This window comes from Lygodium microphyllum, unplaced genomic scaffold, assembly GCF_053477565.2.
Source record: "Lygodium microphyllum isolate KBCC unplaced genomic scaffold, Lygodium_microphyllum_v1.1.10 scaffold_77, whole genome shotgun sequence".
In the NCBI taxonomy this organism is placed as follows: Eukaryota; Viridiplantae; Streptophyta; class Polypodiopsida; order Schizaeales; family Lygodiaceae; genus Lygodium; species Lygodium microphyllum.
The window spans coordinates 355,981-380,895 of NW_028229560.1; the positions used below are offsets into that span (position 1 = coordinate 355,981).

Consider the following 24,915-nt stretch of genomic DNA (forward strand, 5'->3'; position numbering starts at 1 on the left):
TGAGAGCGCCAGCACTGATCTAGGCGTGGTTGGCAGGAGAAGAATCACTCGTGCTCAGAAGTTTTCATGGTTTTTTCCTCTGTCTTTTCGAAGCCATCTTTCACGTAAGGTGTTTGACTGGGGGGCACTCGCAGAATGCGCTGGCGTCTGATTAGGGGTTTCCATTGCACGTCCCTGCAATCACGCTGCTGTGCTACCAAGGGGAAAGTTGCTGCAGGGGGGAGGGAGCAACTAGATGTGGGGGGAGTCGATGGCGAGGAGAGGGGGGTTGGGGGGGGGGGGGGTTTACTGTTTTCTGAAAGGTGGTAAGACCGCCTGGCCGGGCCTCAAGGTGAAAGCGGCGCGCCGGGGGGGAGGGGCAGTGAGCGGCCACAGGTGGAGGTGGCTGCAGGGCGAGCGGGCCGGGGGGGTGGGGGTAGGGCGGGCACGGTTGGAGGCGGGCGGAGGGGAAGGGAAGGTGGTCGCAAAGGGGGGGGGTGGGCTCAGGGTGGGTGGACAGGGCACAGTGCTGGTAGGGTGGACAAGGCGGGCAGGGTGCAGGGTGGTGGCCGCAGGGCAGGCGGCCACAAGGGGGGAGGGGAGGAGACTGTCGAGCGGGAGGGGGGGATGGGCAGGGGGGAGGACTGATGCAGGGCGAGGGGAGGGGACTGGTGTAGGCGGGGGGGACTGGTGCGGCGTCGGATTAGACGGAGGTGGGGTTCAACTTGCGACGTGATGGATCTTATATATTAGATAGGTTTGAGGTATTTGTAGTTTTTAGCTTAATAGATCTTAAGAGCGGGTATCAACAATGAATTTGCATAAGACAGCTTTCAAGAACATGTTTGGGTTGTCTGAGTTCTTGGTTATGCCATTTGGGATAACAAATGCTTCTACAAGTTCCAATCAAATTATGGATGGAATGTTTTAAAATCATGAATCTGTGGTACCCTCTTTGATGACAACATGATTGTGGAGTCCAGCAATGAGGCAAAGCAACGGAAACATTTGGCTATGGTTTTCATAGAACTCAAAAAGCATAAACTGGTCATTGATGGGAAAAGGACTAAACTCCTCTTGTCAAATATTCACTTGTTGGGGCACATTCTGTCTTTGTCCTAGAGCTCTAGATGCTCTGCACAACACTATTGCTAGATAGGAGGCCAGCTCACATAAAGGAACCCGCACAAACAGTAGTGACGAAATTTTTTCATAGATCAGAACTGAATAACACTACTAGCCTAGCAGAGATAGAGCCACCCTGCCAAACACCTTCCACTCCATGCTGTGGAGTCATTGGACAGAGCCATTTCACTTCACCAAGTACGACAATCCTTTCTAATAGGACCACGTCCAAGAAGGCTGCACCATAGTCAGATTAGAGCCATCATCGTGAAACACTAGAGACTCACCACCAAGCATATCAGTCATCTTGCAGCTAGGGACCACATCACAGTTGACATCATGTGTAGATCTTGAGATTAGCTACATCCTATAGTCCCCACAATTTCTATAAATAGCTACTTTCAAATTAGGACTTCCTTTTCATTGTTTCATAGGCCACTTATTGTACTGTTATTCTCAACATTGTTTTATAGGCAACTTATTTTATTGTGATTTTCACCTTACTGATGAGATGATAGTAGACATAGATGTACCCCAGATTTTCTCTCATAGGCCACATTGGCCTTATGTAGATGTTAATATATATTTCTTATATTTTTCTTTCTTTCCAAAGATGGTGTACATATGGATCCCACCAAGTAGTGTTGAGAAACGTGCATTCACACCCGCTTTGTAGTCTCTTTGTACAGAATAGCACGGTAAAGGATCACACTATAAATAAACCTTAGACTAGGTCACTTTATGCATGCTTGATTATCACCACGGTAGTTGGAATACCATTCTCTCTTTCCATTCTTTGCCACCTACCAATACCACCTACTATAAGCCTATAAAAGGCACTCATCCCCACACTCATTTCATCCTATCACTCTCATTCAGTTGTGCTTGCATTATGCTTCAATAATATTAGTTGTTCTCTTTTGTCATTACTTATGGTCCATTAAGATTGTCTTTTGCTCATCAGTGATCAACCATAGCATGTATCCTCAATATTTTAACATGATATCAGAGCCATGGCAGTTCTATTCTTCATTAGGTGCATTAGTCATGTCACTGGATTAGTTATAGTTTGAATTTTTGGCTTTCCTCTCTTTTCCTTGATTTTCTCACCTACCTCCATAGCCAGCCACCTCAATTGGAGGACGTGAATCTCTCAATCTAGGCAAGATCTCCATGCGCTCTCTTCTGGAGAAATTTTCCTTGACTCTAGGCATAGCGGCCTGTCACCTCAAATCTCAACATTGGTGCTTCCTCGCCTTGGCATTGCTTAATTTCCAGCTCGCTGCCTATTTTGCACCCTTGCCCTAGTCATATGTTTGTTGAGACGGCACGCAACACGATCAGTCATTACCATAGGGCATTCAAAGCTTGCCACCTAAATTGCCTCTCCACTAGAGGTCTCATTGAATGATTGCTACATCGAAGGAAAACCGGTCGCGGGTCCCTGCCAAAACCCTAATCAGCCATAGCCATTAAAGCTCAATCTCATCTCTCTCTTCATTCTCTCACCTCTCTAAGCTCAATCATGGCCTTGACACTCTGATCTGCTGCAATGCATAGTTCTAAGCCAAGCTATTAGCAAGGAACGGATTCAAATAAAAAATCAAGCATCAAGAATCAACATCAAGCTTCAAGCATAGTATCTATTGAATACTCAAATAGTGTTGATTGACACTAATGCTCTTGTGTGCTCTAAAATCAGTCATTTTTTGCTACTTCCACCATCAAAATGGTCAAAGATTCACCTTCATGCCGATTCAAAGGTGTCGGGTTCAACACTTGGCAGACATGGATCAAACTCATCCTGATGAAGAAAGGCTTGTGGTCAATCGCAAGTGGCCAAGAGAAGAAGCCAAGGGAAGCTGCACTCTTAGTAATATGGGAGAAAAATGATGACAAAACACAAGCTATTATCAAGCTTGAGCTTGATGACAACTACATTCATCATGTTGATGATTGTGAAACCTCTCAAGCAATATGGAATCGGTTAGAGACCTTGTTTGGAGAACATTCTAAATCCTCCAAATATGGTTTACTGATTGAATTTTTTAGGCTTGAAATGAAGGGCACTAAATCACTTGCAACACATTTAAATTATATGGAAAGCTTATTAGCACAACTTGTAGGAATTAATTTGAAGATGGATGAAGACATTTGCATTGGAGTACTTCTCAAGAGTCACACTTGAGTATGATCATGTGTCTACCACACTGATCAACATGTCAAAGCCCAAGCTTGTGAATATCAAAGCCTCCCTCCTTGAAGAGGAAAAGAAGATTAAGAGAAAAGGAGAAGCAAGCACCTCAAGAGGAGACCAACAACTCCTCTATGTGAAGGACAAAGGAAAGGATATAATTTGTGGCTTTTGTAAAAGAACTCAACATATTGAGAAGTTTGTTATGCTAGGAAAAGATCTTAAAGAGCATACCTTGCAACAGTCAAAGAAGATAAATACAACAATGAAAAAGAAGAAGAAGAAGAAGATACTCAAAAGCAAAAGAATAGGACCCATTAGTCCTTTGTTTGCACCTCATTTTCTGATAGGATTTTTTAGATTGTGTGTATGTACTTGCCTAATGTTCTTTCCATAAGCTCTTTTTCTCCTCATATAACCTATGCATCACAGCCTTTGCACACTTACTGAGGCCTTGTGATAGCCTCTAGCTTTATATGGTTGATTTTTTCATGTTTATACTTAGCAAGGTTCTACTCATAACAGCCTCTGTATACTCAGTACTTTTTATGGTTGTGATTGAGGAGGGGTGTTGAGAAATGTGCAATCACACCCGCTTTGTAGCTGCCTCTTTGTATGGAACAGCAAGGCAAAGGATCACACTGCAAATAAACCTTAGACTAGGTCACTTTATGCATGCTTGATTGAAATCATGGTAGCTGGAATACCACAGTTCCTTTCCACTCTCTACCACCTACTGTAAGCCTATAAAAAACACTCATCCCCACACTCATTTCATCCTATCACTCATTCATTTGTACTTGCATTATGTTTCAATAATATCAATTGTTCTCTTTTGTCATTGCTTATGGTCCATTATGATCGTCTTTGTGCCCATCAATGACCCATCCTAGCATGCATCCTCCATATTTTTACAGGTAGAAGCAATTCACAGATGGCCTCATTTAAGAACCTTTCATGATATAAACAAATGTCTGGGGCTATGTTTGTGCTATAGGAGGTTCATTCGTCACTTTACTGAAATTGCTTCACCCCTTCATGCTCTATATAAAAAGGAGGTTCCATTTACATGGGCTGATAAGGAAATGCAGCATTCAATAAACTGAGATGAAATCTTACATTAAGCCTATTGTTGATCTTTCCAGGTCTCCAAGCTTTTGTCATCTAGTATGATGTATGTGGGAATAGTGCTGGTGCAGTCCTTATGCAAGATGGATGAGTGGTAGTTTATGAGAGTAGAGTTTTGCAGGTTTCAGAAAATGATTTGCACGTTTATCAAAAAGAGGTTTTGGTTGCCATATGAGACTTGGTTCATCTCATATGCTTATCAAAAAGAGGTTGTTATGAGATGGACCAATATTTATCCATGTTGAAATATCAAAAAGAGTTTTTGGTTTCCATGTCTACACTTAGCAAGGTTCTTTGAGAAGCATATGAGATGGACCAAATATTTATCCATGTTTTAGTTTTGGAATGTAGTGATTAATCCATTATCAAGGAAAGTATATGTTTCAGTAGTGTCTATAGGATATCATCGTGAGTTGGATGAGATGAGGTGAAGACACAGAATGTAGAGGATGAGGATTTTTCAAGGTTTTATGACTAGTTGTTTGATGGTCAGTGACATGAGCACTGTAAGGGATGGATTTCTTATGATGTCATCTGTGTGTCACAAAGTCATTGATGCCTAAGGTCATGGTTAAAATTGATGCTCCATTGTATGTAGGACATAGAGGCATTGATGTTATTGTGGAGGTAGCAAAGACTTTGTTTTATTGGCCAGCTTTGAAACATGACATAGGTTACTTTGTGTGGACATGCATCATTTGCAGGAGGTCAAGTTTGACCACCAAAAGGTATTGCCTTTTTGTTGAATCCTTTGCCTTTTTCTGATATACCATGGGCGAGCATTGATATGGATTTTACCTTTGAGCTTCTTAGTACACCTTCAGAAATGACGGCATTGGGGCTGTGATATGTAAGTCCAGTAAGCTAGAAAGCTTCTTATAGACACCATGATTAATGATAAATTTTTATGTTCATGTGCTCAATTCTCTCTCTTTGTTTCAACAGGACCCTCTTATGCATTTGCATAGCTCTCAACATTGTGTCAGATCCATACTTCCAGTCTGTCCTCCTCAAGCACTAAATCTACCATAATCATAGTCTAGGCATCTCAATAGCTTCATTTTTTCTCTAGCCAGTCACCTATGAATAGTATCCTAGTTATCTCTCCTTTGCATCACCATTTCTTGAGGTATTAGGTTCAAATTGAAGCCGAATTGAATATATTTTTATGGACTATCAATATTTTGATCAGTTATTTGTGCCCTCAACTTGGTTTGTAAGGTTTGGCAGCTAGGGATTTCTGCAACCAAGCTCTGCTTACCCATATCTTACAGCACACTGCACCATTTGCAGAGCTCTATAGCTAACAAAGAAACCCACTTAAAGGATTCGCATTCAAAAGATATTTTTTAAACACCTTAACAATGGTCTGTCTACAAGCTACACCAACTCACTGTCTCCCAAGGGTTACTGATGGTTATAGTGTAGTGGTGAAAAATTTCCAGCATCATCTGAGGTACCATTAGCCTGTGGTTAGGCGAACTCCTTGCAAAGATTCAATGCTTGAGAAGCATGACAATTGCTACATTCCTTCCTCCAACAGAGGGCAGTCTTTCAGCAGCTTCAACTTCGATAGCCAAAGTTTAATATCTATAACCTCTTCTTTTGAATCATCAATAAGAATGGAGATTAGTGATAGACCAGTGCCTATTGAAGAATTCACCAATGTTCACAAGTTCAAAGAGCAAGAAGTAGTCTCTTCAAGACCCCAAATGAGAAAGATAAAAAATACCATCAAGAAGTCGTCGAGGACTTGCAAGGGAATAGCAATTGTATTGTTTTTTCTTAGCAATTTTGTTCGATTTCTTTTTGAATCAAACTATTTGTGACATAGTTTGTAAGGAGTTAAATATTGCTGGTTAGTAACCACTAAGATGTCTCCATGTTAAGATCTAGCTTAAGTTTTCAAATAGACAAGTGATTCACATGTGCTCTAGAACAATCACATTTTAGTTTCACACAAAGATCTTTGGGATGTTGTCTTGGAAAGTCTTACCACATTCAACTAGAAGACACCGAATCAGCAATCACTTTCCTTGATTGCTTTCTATTCAGCCCCCAGATTCAGTCATCATATTGATGTCAAAGGTTCAGCCAAAGAAGCATGGACTGGGATCAATAAGATAGGAGGGATTAAATGCATCATATTGATGTCATGGGTTTAGCCAAAGAAGTTGGACTGGGCTCAATAAGATTTTGGTCCTAAAGCCAAAATCAGGAATCCCATTTAAACTAACTTCTAGCATGAATTTTAGGAATGCCTTGCTGAGAATATTAACAAGGTAAGCAACATGATCCAGCTTGATGGGATTGGTGGAAAAATATCCTGAAATAGAATACAGTTGCGATGTTGCTTGTCAACCTCACCCAGAAAGGAAACTCTCTCAAGAACATGGAAGCTGTTAACCTTGGAGCATTGTGTTTCTACTTTGCTTCTGAAAGAGGAAGAGCTAAAAGGACAAGAGAGTTCTTTCCAATGAAGTATCTCACCTTCTATTTGAAGAAACCTCCAAGCAAAAAAGGGTCACATATTCATGCTACATAAGAACTGGGCATGAAGTTTCCAGCTGCTACCACAAGAATAAGCCCAAGTGCCTCAGTTGCAAAAGGATCAGGCATATTGCACAAGAATGATGGAGCAATCAAGCAAACTTAATGGATTAAGAAGGCTCTCCACCTACACATTCATAGTGGATTCACACCAACATTTTCAAATCCCTTGTACTTATCAAACAAAAATGAAAAATACCCTTGAAGGGGAGTCTTGAATATGCGAGGGTGGATTAGGGTCTCTAGATTAATTCAGGTTCATTAGAACCTTAGTCTCTAGTACGATAGCACTTGCTAATCCAATGATGCAATCACTAATATAATCTGTCAAAATTTTCAGTCTCAACAATAAAACTTTTATCATGTGAAGAAGGTGGATATTTGTGGATTACCTTGGATATTGTCACAACTCTATAGAAACAGAATTTGTATCCTTTTTTATTAATTTGTCTATATAATGATTTATTAAATTTGTTTCCTTTGCACTAATTAGATATAAAGAAAAGTGCATTGGAGCTGGCCATTGATGAGTGGTCACAGGTTATGGTGGGCCCACACGGTGGGTTAGAGAAAAGATAGTTCACACTTCCACCTATATGGCCCGATTGGGTGCCTGTGACTAGAACTCACGCATATTAGGGTTAAACTCGCACACAGAAAGGATTGATGCCTTGAAGTGCGGGCTAGATCCGCCAGAACAGACAGTTACAATCAACAAGATAGCATGATCATGAAATGCTTGTACAATGTGCATGTGTGGGCTGAAAGCTTGAAATGCACATTTCTTTGCATAGGAAAGTCACATGAAGATTCTGATACTGTTTTTGCGATGTACACGGAAAAAGCTTTCATATGACATCCATATTAGGGAGTTCCCTAAATTTTAGGAGGTCCCTAAATTTTAGGAGCCTTGAATTAGCCTAAAAATGCTAGTCCTAAAAAATAGGAATGTCATTCTAAAAATAGTAAATTCTATACTCTGACTGTGCTTACTAAATTTGGTTGTTTCTATTCTTGACAGTATTCAGCCTAAAAAGGAAGGCCATAGAGAAGAGACAAGTGTCAAGATACTTGTCACACAAGTTTCCAAGTGTCCCACCACTTGTCACATCTCATGACATGTGGCTAGACACTTGTCTTGCGCTACTCCCCTTTCCCCTTTTGTACTAGCTCTTCCCTCTCCTATAAATAAGAGCTCGTTTTGCTTCATTAAGCATCATTTTTCTTTGCTGTAAACTCATGTACAACACCCACAGATAGCCAGAAACTGGCCCCATCCATCCCCATCATCATCCCCCACTTCTCCATTATCAAATTCCTCCATATTCCCTCTTTTATCATTGTTGTTTTACAGGACAACAAGCTTATAAATTCATTACAGCACCTCCTTCTCGAGCTCTTTCTTCCATTTTAGCAACAAAAAGCAAGCCCTACCCATGTACTGCTGATCAACGATGGAGAAAGGCTGATTTCCCCTCTTTCTTCTCTCATATTGTAAAGAAATGAGTTCTTATCATTGCATAATAGATAATGCATGTGTGTTTGTACATCTTTGCATAATCTTGTGAGAGTGAGAATTACTTCTTCTCACTCTCAGGTTGATTGTAACTGAGCTCTTCCCTAAGGGACTTGGGTTGAGCAGAAATACATTCCTTCGGGGGGGGAGGGGTGTGTTGGCCCATCTTCAACTCTCAATCTTGTCTCCATTACTTTTACATTTTCATGGCTGTAATTTTGTGAGTAATTTTCATTTTCAGCTTTAAGTGTTCATTCTCTTTTATATTAAATATGAAAAATAAGAGAATATCATAATTGTTAAGCATACTACATTATTCGGGGGGTTTACAATGGTATCAGAGCTTTGGCTCGGTCCTCACTCCAACAACATTGGTAGTGCTTACAATTATAAGTTTGTTTGTTTTCAGCCCTTGCATTGAGTGCTTGAGCATATTTTTCTCTTAGTCTCAATGGATCAGTTGAGTGCTATCCTTCAAGCCATTCAAAGTCTTAGAGAGGAGAATCAGCAAATTCGTGAGCAACTTCTCAAACTAGAAAAAGTTGAGAATCCCAAAGAATTCAAAGAAAGAAGCCCATCTGCTTCAAGGAGACAAAGTCATACCAATGAAAGGAGCCGATCAAGAAGTCCAACTACTTTTAAGACGCAGTCCCATTCTACTTCAAGACAAAGAAAGAGATCGCGTCGAAGCTCATCCTCTTCTTCAAAGTCATCTGGCGCCTACTCTGATGGACCCTCTTCTAGTGATGAAGAGTCACACCCTTCTCATGGAAGACCTCATCATTGTCAAAGGCGTCGACATTCTTCACCCTCGTCTCCATCTTCATCATCTTCAACCTCAAGATCCGGGCATGGATGAAGGCATAAGAAGAAGAAGAAGACTAAGTCACTATCTCAACTTGAAAAGAAGATCAAGTTCAGTATGTATGATAGTTCCCAAAATCTTGATCTTCTTCTGAAGTTTATCGTCAATTCCAAATTTTGTATGGTCATGACAAGTATAAAGAAAAAGAAAAGATTAAGTTTGCAGCTTTACATTTGACTGACTTAGCCCATACTTGGTGGACGGGGTTGGAATATGATCATGCTGCCCCAAAATCATGGCGGTCCTTTGTTCGCATGATACAAAGCCAATTTCTTCCTGTTCATTTCAAAAGAGATGTAAAAATGGAATGGGATCGGCTTTGGCAAAGGAGAAAAAAGTCACTTGGTGACTACACCAAGAGATTTTGGGAGCTACTTTTGAAGGTCCAACATTTCAAGAAGATCAGCAGTTCGGAAAAGCTTAGGAAGTTTCAAGGAGGTTTGCATTTTAAACTTCGTACTGCTCTTAATCATTATCATTGTTCTAGTCTTAGGGAACTCATTGACCATGCTGAGACATGGGAAATGGAGCACAATGGCAACAAATCATTTCAAAAGAATGATAAGAAGAGAGTAGCTGATGATGAGGAGTATTCAGCCCTAAATGAAGGATAAAAACAGCGGCAAAAGCAGCCATCAAATCAAAAGAAGATGAAGCCCTGTGCACCTCCTAATGCTTCTCAATTTCGCTCCAATCTATATCCACAAGCAGAGCAACTTTCCGAAGAAGAAAAGCAGTGCTTCATGAAAGAAGGGAAGTGCTTTAAATGTGGACAAACAGGCCACATAGCGAAGCAATGTCGAAACAAAGGACAAAGCAAGGTTTTTGACAACAAGCCTAAGTCACCAATGAAAATCAATGCTATCAGTGATGTAGTTGCAAACATAACTCACACTCCAGAGATGCGCAAATTATTAAAAGCTTGGGGACAGTTGCAAGGTAAGCAAGCACTATTCTTGATAGATCTTGGAGCGAATGAAAATGTCATTTCCTTGTAATTAGCTAAAGAGCTTGGATTAAAGAATGAAGAGATGGACACTCTGGCAGAAGTTCGCCAAGCTTTAAATGCCGATGAAGGTGACACAGTGAAGACTGTGACACTCTACATTGGCAAGCTCAAGTTTCAAATTCAAGGCTACAATGAACGAAGATACCTTCTGTATCGAAGACCTTGATGGTTGCGATGTGATTCTTGGCATGCCCTAGAATCATAGAGTAGATTTAACCATCTTTTCTCAAAAAAAGGAGGTAGAACTCACCAACAAAGGCAAGAAGTACGAGATCCAAGCTGAAGTTTCTGGAGACACCATACCTATGGTAAGCCATATGCAAGTCTCTAGAGCAATTAAGGATTGTGTTCAATGTTGTTTGCTTTATGTCACTGATGTAAAAGATAATATGAATGCTGAAAACCAAGAGCGACTTCAGCTCTTGGAAAAGTATAAAGATTGTTTTTTGGAAGATCTTCCTTATCAGCTTCCCCAGAAAGACCAAAAGACCATCATATTGATATTATTCTGGGCAGTTCTCCTCCTAATATAGCACCATACCGTGTGAGCCATCCTCAACAAGAAGAAATCAGAAAGCAAGTCGAAGACCTACTCAACCGTGGGCTAATTAGGCCAAGTAGCTCACCATTTTGTTCACTAGTTCTTCTTGTTCAAAAGAAAGATGGCACATTCAGGATGTGCATTGATTATCGAGTCCTCAACAAAATCACTATGAAGAATCGGTTTCCTATTTCCAGAATTGACGACATTTTGGATCGTCTAGGAGACTCAAAGGTTTTCAGCCGCATTGATCTAAAGAGTGGTTATCATCAAATTAGGGTAATACCACAAGATGTACATAAAACTACTTTCCGTACTTCATATGGTCTTTATGAATTCTTGGTGGTTCCTTTCGGATTAACCAATGCACTAGCCACCTTTAATCGAATGATGGAGCGCATCTTTAGAGAGCATCGACAATATGTCGGTACTTTCTTTGATGATATTATTGTCTTTAGCAAGAATGAAGAGGAGCATCATCAGCACTTGGAGATTGTTCTACAATTACTTCAACAAAATCAACTCTTGGTAAATGGTAAAAAGTGTGAATTTTTCATGCATAAAATAAATTACCTTGGGCATGTCATCTCTTCTGAAGGGATTCAGATGGATCCTGAAAAAATCAAGATAATCCAAGAATGGCCTTATCTTCATGATATACATGAGGTGCGATCGTTTCTTGGCTTATGCTCTTATTACCGCCACTTCATCAAGCATTTTGCACATATGGCTTCTCCACTTCATGACCTTACAAAGAAGAAGACCTCTTTCCAATGGAAGGAAAAAGAGAAGGCGGCCTTCACAAGGCTGAAAACAGCTCTTACTTCTGGACCTGTTCTTATCATTCCAGATTTGGTAAAACCATTTGTGGTGGAAGCAGATGCTTGCGGTGATTGTATTGGTGCAGTGCTAAATCAAGAAGGCCATGCCGTAGCCTTTGAAAGCCACCGTCTAAATGATGTGGAGAAAACGTATGACATTTATGAAAAGGAGCTCTTAGCAATGGTTCATGCTTTGAAGATATGGAAACATTATCTTTTAGGCAATGAATTCCTTATTAAAACTGATCATCAGATCTTGAAGTATTTTAAGACTCAAAAGCATTTGCAGGAGAAACATGCAAGATGGGAAAATTTCTTGTCTATGTTTCATTTTCAAATTATGTACACTCCAAGGAAACAAAATGTAGTTGCTGATGCACTTTCTAGAGTGCCTCGCATTGCAACTATTACAGTGACTCATCATGAAGATTTTCAAACGATGAAGAATACTTATGATGAAGATACTGACTTTGCAGCAATTTGGTCAAATTTACAGAAGGAGGTTCTCATCTAGATTATTCCATCAAAGACGGTTACCTTCTCATGAACAATCGCCTTTGTGTCACTCTTCCTGTTCGACAAAAGGTGCTTAAAGAAAGTCATGAATCCCCTTATGCAGGGCATAGAGGGAGGGAAGCCACTCTAAGTGCAATTGAGCGCTACTTTTATTGGCCAACATTACGAAGAGATACACTCAAACTAACGGCCAAATAGAGGTGATGAATCTCACTCTTTTGGATATGTTGAAAGCTTATGCTAGTGAACATAAGTCACAATGGGAGAAATATCTTCCATTATTGGAGTTTGCTTACAACAATACAGTGCACTCATCCACAGGGAGAGCTTCAAATGAAATAGTATAGGGTAAAGTGATTCCTTCTCCAATTATTCGCACTAAAGATAAGATTTTTGCTGCTGATGAGTTTGCTTCAGACTTAAAAACAGCAATGGATCAAGTTCGAGCCACTATCAAAGTTGCCCAAGAGCGACAAAAGAAGCAAGCAAATAAACGAAGAAGATCTTTGGCTTTTGAAAAAGGTCAATATGTCTTGCTAAAGTTTGATAAAAGCAGGCTCAAACAAGGCTCCGGTCAAAATTCATCTTTTCCAAAGCTCTCCAGTAGATACTTTGGACCCTTCAAAGTGATTGAGAAAATAAATGAAGTTTCTTATCGACTTGAGCTTCCTACTCATTGGAAAATACACAATGCTTTTCATGTAAGTTTGTTAAAACCTTACATAGGACCAGAACCAAAGAAACCCATTACTGAAGATCCCCTAGAAGTTGAAGAAACAGAGCAACTCTTGGAACCTGAACAGATTTTGTTTCACAAGGATCGAACCACGAGAAGTGGGCTTGTGACACAAAAATTCTTACTAAAATTCAAGAATCTACCCACAACAGATGCACAGTGGATAGATGAAAAATTCATAAAGGATTACCCAGACATTCTTCAGTCATATCAAGAAGCTTTTCAGCTGAGGACAGCTGAATAAAAGCCAGAGGGCTTTCACAACTCTATAGAAACAGAATTTGTATCCTTTTTTATTAATTTGTCTATATAATGATTCATTATATTTGTTTCCTTTGCACTAATTAGATATAAAGAAAAGTGCATTGGAGCTGGCCACTGATGAGTGGTCACAGGTTATGGTGGACCCACGTGGTGGGTTAGAGAAAAGATAGTTCACACTTCCACCTATATGGCCCGATTGGGCGCCTGTGATCAGAACTCACGCATATTAGGGTTAGACTCGCACACAGAAAGGATTGATGCCTTGAAGTGTGGGCTAGATCTGCTAGAACAGACGGTTATAATCAACAAGATAGCATGATCATGAAATGCTTGTACAATGTGCATGTGTGGGTTGAAAGCTTGAAATGCACATTTCTTTGCATAGGAAAGTCACATGAAGATTCTGATACTGTTTTTGCGATGTACACGGAAAAAGCTTTCATATGACACCCATATTGGGGAGTTCCCTAAATTTTAGGAGCCTCGAATTAGCCTAAAAATGCTAGTCCTAAAAAATAGGGATGTCATTTTAAAAATAGTAAATTTTATACTTTGACTGTGCTTACTAAATTTGGTTGTTTCTATTCTTGACAGTATTCGGTCCAAAAAGGAAGGCCATAGAGAAGAGACAAGTGTCAAGACACTTGTCACATAAGTTTCCAAGTGTCCCATCACTTGTCACATCTCATGACATGTGGCTGGACACTTGTCTTGTTCTACTCCCCTTTCCCCTTTTGTACTAGCTCTTCCCTCTCCTATAAATAAGAGCTCGTTTTGCTTCATTCAACATCATTTTTCTTTGCTGTAAACTCATGTACAACACCCACAGATAGCCAGAAACTGGCCCCATCCATCCCCATCATCATCCCCCACTTCTCCATTATCAAATTCCTCCATATTCCCTCTTCTATCACTGTTGTTTTACAGGACAGCAAGCCTGTAAATTTATTACAGCATCTCCTTCTCGAGCTCTTTCTTCCATTTTAGCAACAAGAAGCAAGCCCTATCCATGTACTGCTGATCAACGATGGAGAAAGGCTGATTTCCCCTCTTTCTTCTCTCATACTGTAAAGAAATCAGTTCTTATCATTACATAATAGATAATGCATGTGTGTTTGTACATCTTTGCATGATCTTGTGAGAGTGAGAATTACTTCTCCTCACTCTCAGGTTGATTGTAACTGAGCTCTTCCCTAAGGGACTTGGGTTGAGCAGAAATACATTCCTTCAAAAGGGGGGGGGGGGTTTTGCCCATCTTCAACCCTCAATCTTGTCGGGGGGTTGCCCATCTTCAACCCTCAATCTTGTCTCCATTACTTTTACATTTTCATGGCTGTAATTTTGTGAGTAATTTTCATTTTCAGCTTTAAGTGTTCATTCTCTTTTATATTAAATCTCGAAAACAAGCGAATATCATAATTGTTAAGCATACTACGTTGTTCGGGGCGTTTACAGATATAGAGGAAGCACAACTCTGTGTGGGTAATTATGGATAGCTTAACCAATATTTCTTGGTTTATTCCAACCACCTCTGATTTTTGAAAACCCAGAATAGCTAGATTGTTTGTACAAATCTTATACTGATTGTATGGCCATGAATATGGCAGATCATCTGGAAAAACTGAAAGGATTGATCAATCATGAAAAAGAGGTCGTGAGTGTATGCAAACAAAAGTGAACAGGTTGGAAACAGTACTTAGCTATAGTAGAGTTCCAAGCACTCTTCCACCAGATATAGCCTGTTTATGATAATGTATAGGTTTCATCTAGAGCTCCTTATGCAGTGGGATTGCAAAAGGAAAAAGTTTAGGCAACCAAGGATTTTCTAGAGAATGTGAATGAAATTTTAAAACTTGCATAAAGCAGCATTAGGAAGGTGCAAGATAGAGCCAAAGCCTATACTGGACCACATAGAAGGCGTCTTATTTTTTAGGGAGGATAGCAAGTTTGCCTCAAGTGCCTGAGCAATCTGAGATTATGAAGGCAGGACAATGTCCAAAATTATCACCTAGGTAGTGTGATCCTTTCACAATAGGCATATCCAGTAATTCTTGTAAGCTTAAGAGGAAATTGGGTGACAGAGAGAATCTCATCTCAGGGGAAGAGAGTGTGTAACTCATTGATAAAGAATCGCTTCCACATGAGCCTGAGAGGATTCTAGATGTTTGTAAGCACAATACAGAAATGGTTCCCTTTGGACCTCTGAACTGCATTTTTGAGAACGAAAGCATAAGGGGTGGGGAAGTGTCATGTCTATTCATGCGGCATGACAAAAAGACATCATTTGGATCTATTGATCCCTTATGTATTATGGAATATACATGCATGGGGTTGAGAGGCATGACTGTTATAATGCACAAGTGAGACACACATGTGAGTGATATGGTAAGCATGCACCAAATTTACTTTACAATTAGTAAATATAGCATTAATATAGTCATGTATGGCTGGATGGTGAATCAGGACAATTCTATCAATGTCTTGTCTTGCTTGAACACACAACTAAATCCTAATTTATAGATCAGACCAGCAAGCTCTATTGTCAGCCTATTAGAGGGTGATGCTGGTGGCGAGGGAGGGAGAGAGGGGTGGGGGACCAAGAAGAAAAGGGGGAAGGGGTGGGAAAAGAGGAAGGTAAGGGGTGATGTAAGAACTTTTCATGATGAGGGGAAAAGGAAAAAAAAGGCTTTGTTTAGCATTCTAGCATGGTGTGCATTTTCTCCACTTTTCAGAAGTGAGGAGGGCACTTGGCCTTTCTTTTCTGAAAAGGAGATGGAGGATATCCTTGGAATTTTTCATATCTATTATCATTACTGGCAATGTATAACGAAACCTTCTGAAGCTGGAAGCTAAAAGTGGTGAGATTATGCTTGCATATGTGTTGTGCCTAGTAAATCATTACTTTTGATGCCTGTTAGTGATTCCTATAACTTGATAAGAAATGATAGTCAATGCTGACAGTGATTTTGGATGTGCGGGCACAAGTTTCATATTGGTAGCTGCAAGAATCTCTTTATGTTTTGAGTAGTTTCTGGACACCTGCAGGTAAAGCTGGTTTGGTATTATAACAATGCTTTGGGTAGATCGAAAAAGAAGAAGATCATTGCCAGGAAAATGGCGTAAGTTGTGTTTGTGTTTAAATTCAGCCAGTTATAAGTTTTTGATAGGAAAATGTTTTCCATCAGCAACTTCTGGTTGTTAGCTGCCAACTGCACAGCTAGATGAAATTAGCAGAAAGACTGTGCTACAGACTGCTTGTGTTAAAACATATTAGGCCTGCTATTTTTTATTTTCTCAATTCAGCTGCAAAAATATCAAATTAGTTGTTTCATGGAGCATTTCTGATCACTTGACAAGCTGATGCTCTAGTTTTTGAAATGTCTATGTAGCTACCATGGGTCAACAGCTGTTTCTGCAAGCCTTTCTGGGTAAAATAAACTTATTATTTGAAAGTGGAATCTTTTACTTGGAAGTGGGTAAATAAGCTCAAGTAGTTATGGATATTAATTCTTGCTATCCTGTTGCAGGATTCCTTACATGCATCAAGGCTTTGATTTACCCTTTTCATTTGTGATCCATACAGATTGTCCACATTACTGGAAATATCACCAGAAAGGTGATATGCTGGTGCTTTCCTTGTGAAGGTCCTATCTATGCACAAGTAACGATTAGCAGACCTATTTTCACACTGTTGGACTATCACTGATCTACCAATATGAGTCTTTACATTGAATGTGCTGGTTGGGAGTCTTTGCAAGTGGACTTTCTGAAATACCAGTTGTCATCCTGCCCTTGGTAGAATGTGTTTGAAACAAGTCATGCGTGGGCCCATCCTACTCATGCTGTAGATTGGGCTGAAGGACTTATTGGATCTTAAGCTCACATTTGACGATACTTTTTTGATATTTCACTGCGTCAAATTTACGTTTCTGCCAGCTGATGCTGTGCATCCAATTCAGGTGAGAGTGAAGAGCAATTTGCTACAAGATTGGCTGAAAATTTGGAGCGTCTTATTGTTGTGGAGGGGCCTGAGAATGTAAGTCCATTTACATTATTTCACCTTCATAGCTGGCAAAAATCTAAATTAAAATATCTGCAGCATCGGATGGTTCAACTATTTATCCCTTATTTGCCACAGATTGCAGCTTTCATTGCAGAATCTGTCATGGGATCAGGTGGTGTTATTCCTCCACCTGCCACATACTTTGAGAAGGTTTGAGATTAATCACCCAATGATGGCATATATGAATGATAAGGAGATAGTTTGAGGTCACTTGATGTATTCCAACCAATTTAATTCTAGCAATGTTTTGTCTAATGAGAACTTCAGGTACAAGCTTTGTTGAAACAATATGACATTTTGTTCGTTGCTGATGAGGTAATGATCATTTCCATTCTGTTTTGCATACTCTTTTTTAGCTTGGGAGTTTCCAGGACTTTCCTTTCCACTTACTCTACGAGTTTGTAGATAGGTCAGCCGACATGACTTTTGATTTATGTACAGGTGGTTTGTGCTTTTGGAAGATTAGGTACATCATGTGGTAGTGAGAAATACAATCTTCAGCCTGATTTCATGATTTTGGCCAAGGTTTTCATTTCAACCTAGCTTCTAGATACTTAAACTCTTGCCTTTGAATAGATAGGTTTGGATTCTGCTACAATCTTCTGTTGATTATAATTACCTCTGAGATGCATAAAGGAGAATTTCCATTATTTTTGTTAGCTTTAAACTCTATCTGCAACTCATACACTTACGGAATGCTGAAGCCTGCTTTAGGCTATACACCATCGATCTGTACAGTATTCCAGTTTCACATGCAGCTTACCTATATCAGATGTCTTTTCTAGCTTTAACTCTGTATTATTACTTTGTGTAGGCACTGTCATCTGCTTACTTACCGATTGGTGCAGTTTTAATCAGTTCAAAAGTTTCAGATGTCATCTTGAAAGAGAGTAATAAACATGGTGAGGATTCCTCAGGTCACATACTAGGAATTTTGAGTCTTTGTCATGGTATAAATTAGTATTGTGTTTCTAGTTTGTGTTTTTCAAATGATGCTCTCTTTTTGCAAAATAATGTGTTGTAAGAGTTCTGAAGGATGTTTTGAAACATATATTCCAGGCATGTTGGCACATGGGTTTACATATTCTGGACATCCAGTTTCTTGTGCAGTTGCTTTGGAAGCTCTTAAATTATACAGGTTGGTTTCTAAATATGTAGTTAGAGTTGTCCTGGAATTGATTGTTGTACAGCTTGGTTTTGACTTCTCAGTTTGCATTCGTGCAAGCTAATCTCTGAGAAAGAGTGCCATATTGGAAGTGTTTAACATGACATACTTGCTAAGGCACATTACATCCTAGATGTTTCTGATATTGCTACAATGTATGCTGTATGCGTAAAGCAGAATGGACACATTCCTACTACTTGCTGCAGTTTAGTCTGAGGCTTTTCTAATGATATGAGTGTCAGCAATCAGCATACTGGATCTTATGCTGGCTAATACTTGCATTATGTAACATGAAATTGATGCGTGTTATGTAGAAAATATGTATGGAGTGATAATCTTTATGCGAGTGTACCTGGAACATCAAAACACACATAACATAGACTTGCCTTCTGTTAGGCCACTCTGTTAAGGGACCTCTCACAGTTCCATGGGGCATTCCTTTTTGGGATGCTGATTGGACTAATAATTAGTGATATATGCACCAAGTCCAAGCATTCGCAGGCATCTTAAATTTGGCATAAACAGCAGACACATCTTCAGTAATCATTGTATTCTAATGACAGTTTGGGTTTACAGCAGGGATGACTTTTAACATCATAACATGTTCCAAACTCATAAATCTTGTGGCACAAATTTTAGCAACTCCAAACAGAAGGAGTAGGGTGAAATCCTATGTGAATTCTCTAAAACTTTGGTATACCAAAGTGTGGCAAATCTTATTTCATTGTTGAATGACTTTTTAAACCCAAGTTCTGTTTCGGGGAAAAATAGCCAATTGATCAATATGGCCACTCAAAACATCCATCCCTTATAATTGTACTTTTCCATGGTAGATGTTCATGATGGACATTGTCTGATTTTATCTTATTGTGGAGGACAAGTCTATAGTTATCAGATGTAATCCATATTCTAAGCAACATTCATTGCTTAATACTTGAGTGCCAATCTCATTATAAGCATACTATTAGGATGCTGGATTAACTCTAACCTGGATTTTCTAAGTTAATGTTTTATTTTCAGAGAGCGCAAAGTTGTGGATCATGTGCGAGAGGTTTCCACATTGTTTCAAGATGGCATGAGGACCATGTATAAAAATCCTATCATTGGAGAGGTAGAAGGCTCTACTGATCTGTGTTTAATCTGGACCAACTCAAAGAAGAAAGAACTTACAATCATACTCGAACAAGTATTTTACAGATTCGCGGATTGGGGCTGATTATGGCAGTTGAATTCTTTGCCAGCAAGGAGACTTACAAGCCTTTCCCTCAAGAATGGGGTAAGACCAAATCTTTGTTTAGTGAAACCTTGGCTGCATATCATCAGATTTTCCAGTTTTAGCCATCAGCATAGAGCAGGTGGCACAAATTTTCCTCGTTATACCAATGGCTACACACAAATGAAACCTGATCTTTATAGATTCTAATCTAAGCTCTTCCAAAGTTTTCACTCCTTATCAAAATTTGCATTGCATTCAGATACTAGATGAAAGATACGTATGCAAGTTTTGGTATTGTAAACGGACAGTGTTTTGCTACAGCATCTTTTTTGAATGACCCATACCATCAAACGTAGACATACCTATGTAACAGAGAATATAGTCCCCATGTATCTGTTACTGGTTTGACCCCTTTTAAAAGTGTGTCGACTCTCTGAGCTTTTTCGGCAAAGATTTTGTCTTGAAGACCTTTCTCATTGTACATTTATGAAATAATTAGTTTCACGAAGAAATGTGCATGCACGTGTGTGTATATCTGTATTTGCAATATGGACATAGTGATGTGTTCTGTAATTTTCTTCAGGTGTTGGCTTATACTTTCGAGAACGATGTGAAGAGGAAGGGTTACTCGTTCGCTTGTCTAAAGACGTCATTATACTGTCACCACCCCTCATAATCACAGCAGAGGAAATTAAGCAGGTCCTGTTCACATGTGAATTGCAAATTGGATGTGATTTCTGGTGATGTATCGAGTTGATTTTTTAGAAGTTGCTTGGAGAAATTGGAGCTCATAATTCTCTCCTGTGACTGCTCAGCAGACAAGGTCATAGTAATGTATAAAATTTATCAGGTAGATAACATTACAAAGCTGATAACATTGTTCATGTTGCAGTTAATTTCAAAATTTGAATCTGCATTAAAGAGGACAGAGAAGCATGTTTCCGAACTGCAGAAAGGGAGCATGTGAAGTCCCTCAGAGTTGCCCTTATCAATGGATAAGAGGATAATGAAATAGAGTCAGGATGGTAGGTTAAGAGTTCTTGTACAATTGAATGTGAAAACTGTATGTATTGAGGTTTTGTAGAGTGTACAAATATAAATACAGGTCTGACCTGAAGGATTATCCGACCTTTTCCAATTGACATATTCTTTTTATCTGGAAGGAGAAAATGCATGTTCAAACAAAAATGTTTGCAGTTGATCTCATGATCTGCAAGAATTACTTATCCATCACGTTACTGTGTTAGTGTACGTGATTGGAGAAAGCTAGATCTATGCTGTGCCAGTTTTTTCAATTCATCATCTCACTGTTTTAGTGCACATTATGAAGAAATAGATGGATCTTGTTATGACATTTGTCATGCTTTTGCATCTGCGTGCCGCTTTTGTCCTTGCTTTGAGGTTTTGACATGTGTGGCATATGACAGACGAGTGCAGACTTTTTATCAGAGCTTGCAATCTCTTTTCTTAAATTAGGGGCAAATTTAGTCAATCAGTGCGTATAAGAAGGCAGTAAGGAAGGTGGAGACACCGTTGAGCTGAACGTGCCTTAAAGGGGCATTTAAACGCTTTTATTACTTTGACACATGGTGGCACATTCCAGGAGATGGCTCTCCCAAGCATCCAGCGTCAACCTCTATGGATGGGGAGACAGAGCAGAAGGTCAGCGACCTAGACTCAAAGGAGGGAATGGAGCTTGATTACTCTGAAGTGATTCAGGGAGACTCCTTTGATTAGGAAGCCACAAAGAACCAAAAATCTGTAATGGAAGAGTGGCTTGAAATGGCTTTACTGCTCAACATGGCCTGATGAAGGTAGACCTCCCCTTTGCTAGCTCTCAAGTATGTGGCTTCACATGGCATAATCGCAGCTTGATTGCTTTTACGTATCTCAGGAGGGCTGGTGGATTGCTCCAGGCAGCAGCTTCAATGTGCTGGGTGAAGTCTTGCTGTCCGACCATATCCCTCTAATTTTGTCCATCTTGATGCCCCCTCCATTTCGCCTTAGTACCTCCTCATTGAAGGAGCTTGAGGTTCCTTTCACCCAGAAAGTTGAGGAGGCTTGGCGAGGCACGGGTCCCTGCTTTGATGATCTTGTTGACAGGCGGCTTCACTGCATGCATTCAGTAACTGAGGTCTCGAAGAATGTAAGAGCAAGGGCACAACGCAACCACAGACTGATTGAGGGGGCAGGCAATTTCAGAACTGCAGTGTTGCCCTGTCTTGGAAACTATCCTGCTGAGATGCCTAGCTTGAGAGGCTTCTGCATGAGATCGAAGATTTCATCTTTGTGTAGGAGGCCTATAGATTACAGGGCGTGAAAGTGCAGCTAAAAGCCACCTGGGGATTTTCTTGGGGATGTTCATACAAAATTTACTGGACTCTCTCAAGGCTAAGTGTGCGTGGGAGACCATCACTGCAGCAGACGACATTCAAGGCTGCCTTAACAATAACGACCACGACATTGCAGAGATCTTCCATGCACACCTTTCTGCAATTATGGGTAGAGAGGAGGATGTTGATTCCGTGTATGAACTACTATAAAGCCAAGCTGAATGCTTTCCAATCCCTAGTGGACTACTGCATCCCTGCTGATTTGAATCTTGCCTTGGATAGACCCTTCTCCATTAATGAAGTTGAGTTTGCACTTTTCAAATGAAGAAAAATAAGTCAATGGGTTCTGATGGATTTCCTAGTTGATTTTTTCCAGGTCTTTTGGTGCCTCATTGGAGGAGATCTCCTCCGCTTTTGGGACTTTTAAGTGGCGAATTCAACACGTAATGCTTACGTTAGCTCAATACCCCCTCCTAGGCCTAAAAATTGAGTTAGAAAGGAAGTCCAACCCAAATTTGTGAGTGGTGTTGGTTTTAATAAGACGTTCCACCCCAAAGTAGTTAGGGCATTGGGCAAAGGGTGCATGGTGGTTGTCCAATGGCCTACCAAGACTACAAAGGCAATGGTTACCTTACCAAGGGAGTCCAAGTGGTCACCCTAGAGAGGTCAGGATATCAAACAAAGGGTGCACGTCAGTTGCCCATTGGCCTACCAAGTCCTACAAAGGTGGATGGAACCACAATGATTTTTGTTTTTGTTCGATAATGATTGTTTTAAAGAGGAAGATGGCAATCGATTAAGTAACGGACGGGAGACTAGTAGCTAGACCCAAGGCTTTTACAAAATAAATAGGCTATTCCTACCACTACTGGATATCGATGATGAAGAAAGAGGCCAGTGGAGTGTGTAGCAAATATGGGGGGTATGTGGAGAGACAAAAAAGATGTGGAAAGCAAGCTAGCAAGGCTTAGCAAGCAAGGGAGATTACCATGGAAATGACACGAATATGTTAGATCAATAGTCACCACTCCAAGGTGATAAAAAAGGGATAAATCCGCACAGATACATGTTTATATGATTAGAATGCCAATCCATTGGAGTTATTCAAAGGGAGATTCATGATGTCATGCTTACGCAAAATTGCTATGTAATGGTGATACTTGGACAGTGCCCTCATTAGGGAATTGTTCACCTGCCCAAGTGCGCTTTTACAATCATGTCATCTAACTGTGTGGATGAAGAAACACAATGTTCAAAAACATATAATAAATACAAAGTTTGAAACAAATCAATAAGTATCAGTAGTGTCGCTTTTAAGAGAAGAAGTCGCCCCCTCTTAAAGTGGAAGGGAAAGTTGTAGATATTGGACGGTGGAAGGAGATGTAAGCACCTTGTCTATCTCCAAGATGTTGATGTCGATGGGGGAAAGGAGTAGCATCTAAAGAAGAGGAGTGAGATACATGTCCAACTTGAGAAATGAATAGCCTTCAAGATGAGCTGAGGCAATGATGAATATTGAGAAAGAAGTGCCACTAAAAGATGCAACCATGAGGAGTGTCGAACGATCCAAGTCTTTGCTCTGAGCTAGGTAATAGATCATGTAGACGCAAATGTCAACCTACAAATGTCAACCTGCAAAAGGAATAAAAAACAACTACATAAGATCATAAAACATGCAGACCTCAACTTCAAGAGAAAGTGCAAGTGGGTGCTATATACAAATGTGAAAAGAGGTTCACTACCATAAGGTAGGCACACTAAGAATGTAAGAAAGTAAATGGAGAAATGTGTAACGAAAAAGAGAAGACAAGAGTGTACTGTATAAGGATCAAGTGATGTGTAGATGGGAAGTGAAAAGGAATCATGGTCAGTATCACAGAGATTCGAACTAGAGAAGGAAGGCTCCAAAATTTTTTGGCCAAAGGATCTCTAGAGAAAGTGGGCTCAAGTGCTTCTTCTATTCCCCAACTAACTTTTGGACAAGACTCATGTGTGTCAATGCCTCCACCTCCACCATCATCACCATATGGAAACATTTATGTTCCATTGCCTCCACATCAATTGGCACTCTTTGGATACTCACAGCCTATTCCTGTCTACCCACCTAATCCCTCACTCTCTAATCCACCTCCATATCCTACACCACCTAGCTATCCCCACCTACATCCCACAACCAAGCATGCATTTTTAGACAAGACTTATTTTAAGGTAATGGGACAAACCTTACCACTTGGTCTAATTTGATGAGGCATGTCTTGGATTCCCAAGGTTTGTGGGAGCTTTCCCTCTAACAAGAACCCAGCTTGATCCCTATTGTTTTCCATAAGAGGTTTGTTGTCCTTGGAAGGGCTGAAATGCCATAGCCATTGTTGCGAGTTGATACAAGGTCTCCTTCCTGACTTCCATTCTCACCTCCAACACTTTAGCTTGCCTCTAAGCATTGGGTCCATCTCATTGACCACTATGTGGTGCAGGATTGGACTCGTCACATCAACTTAGACCATGAGTTGCATAATAAGGATGGCTTGAAAGTAAAGTTGGCCGAGTATCGATGTCTCCTCACTAAGTTCTCAACCACTGGGGCCCCTAAGTCCCTTGACAATCAGGTAACATTGTTCCTTGATAAGTTGCCGAGGTAATATTTCAATTTTGTGCAGCAAGTGATCTCATAGCCTCAAATGGCCACATTCTATGAATTTGAGTGTCAGTTACTACATTACACACTCAGCTGTTCAATCAGTTTGATGGGACATCCTCCACAAAAGGGGCCTTTTTTTCATCTTCTCAAAAGGGGTAGCCAGGGAAGGACAAGCAAACTCAAACTTCCAATCAAGATCCAAATCAAACCCACCCAAGCTATTGAGTCCCAATGAACTTCCTAGTCAAAACTTAAC

The 24,915-nt window shown here is 40.1% G+C and overlaps 1 protein-coding gene across 1 annotated transcript in view; it reads left to right on the forward strand.

The window, feature by feature from the left end:
• Nucleotides 1-20,836, forward strand: part of LOC148008703 (vanillin aminotransferase-like) — a 49,029-nt gene extending 28,193 nt beyond the window's left edge. The window contains exons 7-19 of the mRNA XM_087674053.1: nt 16,290-16,363; nt 16,634-16,672; nt 16,772-16,860; nt 17,204-17,280; nt 17,383-17,457; nt 17,575-17,622; nt 17,749-17,832; nt 18,122-18,209; nt 18,367-18,445; nt 19,493-19,583; nt 19,670-19,748; nt 20,272-20,387; nt 20,581-20,836. Of these exons, the coding sequence (XP_087530179.1) occupies nt 16,290-16,363; nt 16,634-16,672; nt 16,772-16,860; nt 17,204-17,280; nt 17,383-17,457; nt 17,575-17,622; nt 17,749-17,832; nt 18,122-18,209; nt 18,367-18,445; nt 19,493-19,583; nt 19,670-19,748; nt 20,272-20,387; nt 20,581-20,655 (1,014 nt within the window). The 3' untranslated portion in view covers nt 20,656-20,836. The remainder of the gene's footprint in view (nt 1-16,289; nt 16,364-16,633; nt 16,673-16,771; nt 16,861-17,203; nt 17,281-17,382; nt 17,458-17,574; nt 17,623-17,748; nt 17,833-18,121; nt 18,210-18,366; nt 18,446-19,492; nt 19,584-19,669; nt 19,749-20,271; nt 20,388-20,580) is intronic.
• The last annotated feature ends 4,079 nt before the right edge of the window (nt 20,837-24,915 follow it).